The 5,041-nt window shown below is 62.5% G+C and overlaps 1 protein-coding gene across 2 annotated transcripts in view; it reads left to right on the top strand.

Annotated features, from left to right (window-relative positions):
- The window catches only part of PALD1 (phosphatase domain containing paladin 1), an 82,216-nt gene extending 77,532 nt beyond the window's left edge, over positions 1–4,684 (top strand). The window contains exons 20-21 of one of the 2 annotated variants that reach the window (XM_007454556.1): positions 2,379–2,534; positions 4,529–4,684. In XM_007454556.1, the coding sequence (XP_007454618.1) occupies positions 2,379–2,534; positions 4,529–4,681 (309 nt within the window). In that variant the 3' untranslated portion in view covers positions 4,682–4,684. The remainder of the gene's footprint in view (positions 1–2,378; positions 2,535–4,528) is intronic. The other variant, XM_007454557.1, reaches the window with a different exon arrangement.
- The last annotated feature ends 357 nt before the right edge of the window (positions 4,685–5,041 follow it).

The raw sequence follows: 5,041 nt of genomic DNA, 5'->3' as shown, positions 1-5,041 counted from the left end.
TTTTTTTTTTTTTTTTTTTTTTTGGTCCACTGCCTAATTTCTAAGCAAAACTGCTTTTCTTTGAGCACTTGGTTGGTTGAGCCATCCTTAAAACAGTAGGCCTCCTGCTCCTACCGGCCCCAGTCAACTTCCCGCACCGGTGGCCTTGGGGCCATTCCTACCCTCACATCCAGAAGCCCTCACTGGCCCCTTTGTCTGTAGGGTCAGGGCTTGCCTGGCTCTGGGCCTCCTGCTGCTACAAGCCCCTCCCCCTCTGCCTCCCTTGAACCCACCTCACTCTTTGACCCTTCCTCCCCCTCTCAGGGCACCTCAAATCCTCCTCGTCTTGGAGGCCCTCCCTCTTCCACTACCTGCCTTGCCTTGATCCCGTGGTCCGGTTGCTCTGGGTGTTTGGCAGTTGTCCCCTGTCTCCCCCAGACCACGAGTGTCTCTGCGGGCAGGGCCTGTGTGTGCCCCACCTTTGTGCCATGGCTGTGGCCCCCGTTCTGTGAATGGCTGGACCCGTGTGGCCCCCCAGGGTTTATAGGTGCTTCCTCATGCCATACTTTACTGAGCAACGTGACCTCCAGCAACATGGGGCTGAGAGTTTAAATGGCAGAGCTGGGACCAGAGCCCAGTCGTGTCTCCCAGGGAGTCAGGGCGCTGGCTGTGGTCCCCTTGCCCCAGCTCGGCCCTGTTCGCTGCCCCCAAGGTTCCAGAGCTCCTTCTGGACGGTGTGGTGGGCCAACCACCCACTCCCATGACCCTGGGGGCAAAGACGGCAGAGGCACCAGAGGCTGAGTCACCCGAGGCAGAAGTGGGAGGTGCGGGACTCCAGGTCCCACAAGCAAGCCCACTCCAGCTCGTGGTTCTTAGGGCTGTGGGTCGTGTTGTGTCTGGGGCGGGGGGCCCACCCAGGAGCCTTCCTGAAGCGGCCCGGAGGAGACTCGTGTAGGCTGACGTGTGCCTGCGTGGGAGGGCTTCCAGCTGTGGCCCAGTTGTTGGGAGACTGCCCTTCCTGGTTCCCGGAGGCCCGAGGGCTGGCTGTGCCCTCCCCTGGGTGTTCCCGCTGCCTGAAGGTACGGCCGCTATGCCACATCCTCTTCTTGGAGCAGAGAGAGCTGCCGTGGGCCCTGGATGGAGGCCAGGGCGGGGGCGGGGGCGGGTGTAGGCGAGCAGGGGGAGGGTGCAAGTGCAAGGCGAGGTGTGGCATTCAGTCCCCCGGGCTCCCCCCTAGGGTGACGGTCCATCTGCGGTGGGTTGGAGGAGCACCCTCAGATATGGTGGCAGACACCCGGCAGGGGGAGAGCTGGCTCTGTGTGTCCTGGGCCTTGTCCCCCCGCCTTCCCACCGGGCCCAACACGGAGGAGGACCTGGAGGGGACCCCATGTAAGGCCTCTTCCTTCTGAGCATTAGTCTCCCGCGAGTCTTCCGTTAACAGGTCACTCCTATTCTCAAAGCTTCAGTGGCTCCCCGGCGCTAAAGCCACGGAGCTCAACCCTGGCTCCCTAGAATGGCCCCAGGGACTTTTCACAGTCCCTGTGCCCAGGCCCACCGCCCGGAGGTTCTTGTCTGATTGGTCCGGGATGGGGCCCAGGCATCTGCACGCCAGGGTTGGGAAGCTGGCTTAGAGGGTAGACTTCTCGGCGCCAGGGTGGCTTCCACAGTTGGGGGCCAACCCAGTTCCCGTCTTGTCCCTTTGCACCTTTGTTCCAGCCAGGCCAGCCCCTTCCCGGTCCCCCCACCTGCTGGGCACCATCCTCACCTCTGGCCGCCCTGTCTGGTGTTCACTGTCTTCATCCGAGTCCACGCAGGCCCTCAAGGCCCAGCTGCATCCTGTGCTCTCTGGGAAGCTACCTTTAGTCACTTGGCTGTCCCTTCCCTCACTAGCGTGGCCTGTTCTCCTAGAAGGTGCTCAGTATTGCCGTTCAGAAGACCGATGCCCCACCCTCCATCCCAGCCGGTCCCTCCCTGAGCTCCCGCCCCTGTTGCTGACCCTGCTTCTGTGGTCTTTCTGTGTCTGTCCCCAGCCTTGGAGAGTGTGTATGTTGTGTGAGACTGTCTGTATGTGTGTGAGTATGTGTGTGTGTGTGTGTGTGTGTGTGTGTGTGTGTGTATGGTTTGTGTGTGAGTGTGTGTATGAGGTGCGTGTGTGTGCCTGCGACTGTGTTGTGTGTAGGGTGTGTGTGACCGAGGGCATGTGGTGTGTGAGTGAGGTGTGTGTGTGTGTTTATGTGTGTGAGTGTGTGTGTGTGGTGTCTACGATTGTGAGAGCCTGTGAGTGTGTGTCGGGTGTGTGTACGTGTGTAGAGCGTGTGTGGAGTGTGTGGTGTGTGGAGTGTCCCCGGCTGGGCATGAGCACCCACTCTGACTCCCGCCCTGTGCCGTCTGTCCTCTAGGCGAAAGCGGCCAAGTCAGAGCGGGAGGCCCGGAGGCTGCAGCTGCGGAGCCTGCAGTACCTGGAACGCTACGTCTGCCTGGTGCTCTTCAACGCGTACCTCCACCTGGAGAAGGCCGGCTCCTGGCAGAGGCCCTTCAGCGCCTGGATGCGGGAGGTGAGGGTGGGGGTGGGGGCCGGGACTGCCCTGTGCGTCTTCCCCGGGCCCAGGGACAGGCTCCCTGTTGAGCGGGCAGAGTTCTCATCTCACTGTACAGGACGCTTCCCTGTGGCTGAGATTGTGTCCCGTTCAGCTCTGGGTCCCCAGCACGGCCTCCGGGCTCAGCAGGCAGTGAGTGGATGGGTGAGGCGGGGGAGGGAGGAGACGAGGCGCCTGGGGACACAGCAGGGCGGGTGCTGGGCTGGGCCCCTGCTCCCTGCCTGCGTCCCCCAGGCCAGCGTCACCTGGGTGCTTCACGCTCACTGTTGTGTTCATCCCTCCCCTGTGCCCTTCTGGCTTCCCGCTGTGGCTTGGCCCCTGCTGCCTTGCAACCGCGACCTCGGACAAGTTCGTTAGCCCCTCTGAGCTGCTGTACAACGTCAGCACTACCTCAGGAGGCTGTGGTGGGGATTCCATGAGATGCATACAGTGCCATCTGCCAGAGCTCGTGTGAGCGGGTCTGCCTTACGTGGCGACTGTATGCTCCCATTCTACAGAGGAGGAGACTGAGTGCAGAGAGGTTAGGTACCGTGTTCACGGTCAGCGTTAGAGCAGGTTGTTTGGCTCCAAAGCCCGCCATGTCTGGCCTACGATGCTGCCCTCTCATGCCGCCTCCACCCTCCCTCTCTGCTTGCCTCTTCCTGATTCTTCCCCCAGCTCGGCTGCTTTTAGAGGAAGAGCCGCTGCCTCGGCACCTCTAGGGCAGGAGAAAGGCCTCCTTCCCTCCTTGGCAGAGGGGCCTGTAATTACCCCTCCGCCGGGACACTGGCCCCTACTGACCTCACCAGACTGTCCTGGCAGTTCTAATCTGGACTCAGGGCTGGAATTAGCTCCCGTGGGGCAGGTGTGCAGGAGGATGGGAGGCTGTGATGGGTATAGGAAGGGTAGGGGGGCTTAGGTCTGTGTGCACGTGGGGTCAGAGCTGTGAGGGAACAGAAGCAGGGAGGCCACCACAGGGCCTGGTGGCGGGAGTGGTGGCTGCCGGGCGTTTCTGCTGAAGGTGAGCCTTCTGGGTGGTCCTGATAGGGCGTGGGTCACACCAAGGCCACCTTGGGGCTACCCTCTTGAGCAGGCCTTGGGCTCAGCTTCCTCTTGGAGGTGGAGGTGAAGGTGGTGGGGGACCTAGGGCACTTCTGCTTGGGTTCTGCTCGGAGAGCTGAAATCAGGGGAACCAGGGGCTGGGGAGCTCGCCGGCTAAACCTGGGTGGTGGGTGTTTGGGGACATCAAGGAGGGCGAGAACTGCTGGTCCAGCCCCGAGCGTGGGTTCCAGCCTCAGGGGATGAACAGAGGGCAGGGGTGCGGGTTCCCCGGGGCCCTCTGTTTGGAGTGGAGCCTGCATCCTCCCCATCCCCCGGGACGGTGGGGAGAGACGGAGGCTGGTCGTTGAGTGGTTTGAGTCTAGTGCCAGGGTCTGGGCCATAGGACTGTGTGGAGAGTGTCCAGGGAGGCCCCAGTTAACCCGCCTGAGCTGAGGCCCTTGGTGGGCAGCCTGCTCCACAGCTGGAACTCACAGCCAAAGGGCTCTTGCTGGCTGCTGCATCCACACTGCCTTCCCCAGCGCTTCCTGAGGGCCCGGCTGTAATACCGGGAGCAGCTGGCCTCTGCTCCCGAGGTCCCCATGGGAGCGTCGGGGCTGCGCAGGCATGGGGCGTGCTTGGCCTCCTGCGCTGCTCTCTGCTTGCTCACTGCCTGCCGGGCGCTTTCTGTGCAGTGTCGCCCTCCACACTGTGCAGTCCCATTATAAGGAAGTGGAAGCACAGAGCAGTTAATAGTAATCAAGACACAAACTTGTGCAGGTCACTGAGCTGGCGGGAGGCAGCGCTGGGCCCCAGACTCGCCTGTATCTGTGGAGCCCAGTGAGGGGAGGACAGTGTGACAGAGGGGGATGGGGGACCTGAATGATTACCCCCCTTCCCTGGAGCTCTGCCCCCATCTCTGCTGTCCTCCCCAGGTGGCAGCAAAGGCCGGCATCTACGAGATCCTCAACCAGCTGGGCTTCCCCGAGCTTGAGAGCGTGGAGGACCAGCCCTTCTCGAGGCTGCGCTGCCGGTGGCAGGAGCAGAGCCACAGCCCCGAGCCCTCCGCTGCAGGGGACATCCTGTAGGGGTGGGACTTCCTGTAGGACGCGCTCCCCCTGCCCCTGCTACCGTCGCCTCCCGCGGGGCCACCTCCTACCCTCACAGGCTGGGGGTGCCGGTGCTGCTCACTGACAGTGGCCCTGAGAAATGATTCCTCAGCTTAGCAGAGAGACTGGCATGGGTGGGGACCCCTTTTCTGAAAGAGTTTTTATAGGACAGTTGGCGCACCGTGATACTTTGTGAACGGCAGGTGTGGGGAGGGCCTGCAGGAAGGCCGGTGTGGCATCACGTCTCCAAGGAGCTCCACTCCCCAAGTTGCCAAGCGAAGCCCCTCGCCGCTTCGCCCTCCCCTCTCCCCTGAGCGGCTCTGATGGCCCCTGGCGCGG

The sequence above is a fragment of the Lipotes vexillifer genome, unplaced genomic scaffold, assembly GCF_000442215.2.
Source record: "Lipotes vexillifer unplaced genomic scaffold, Lipotes_vexillifer_v1.1 scaffold708, whole genome shotgun sequence".
In the NCBI taxonomy this organism is placed as follows: Eukaryota; Metazoa; Chordata; class Mammalia; order Artiodactyla; family Lipotidae; genus Lipotes; species Lipotes vexillifer.
Note: the sequence above shows the minus strand (reverse complement) of the source record. Positions and strands in the feature narration are given on the sequence as shown.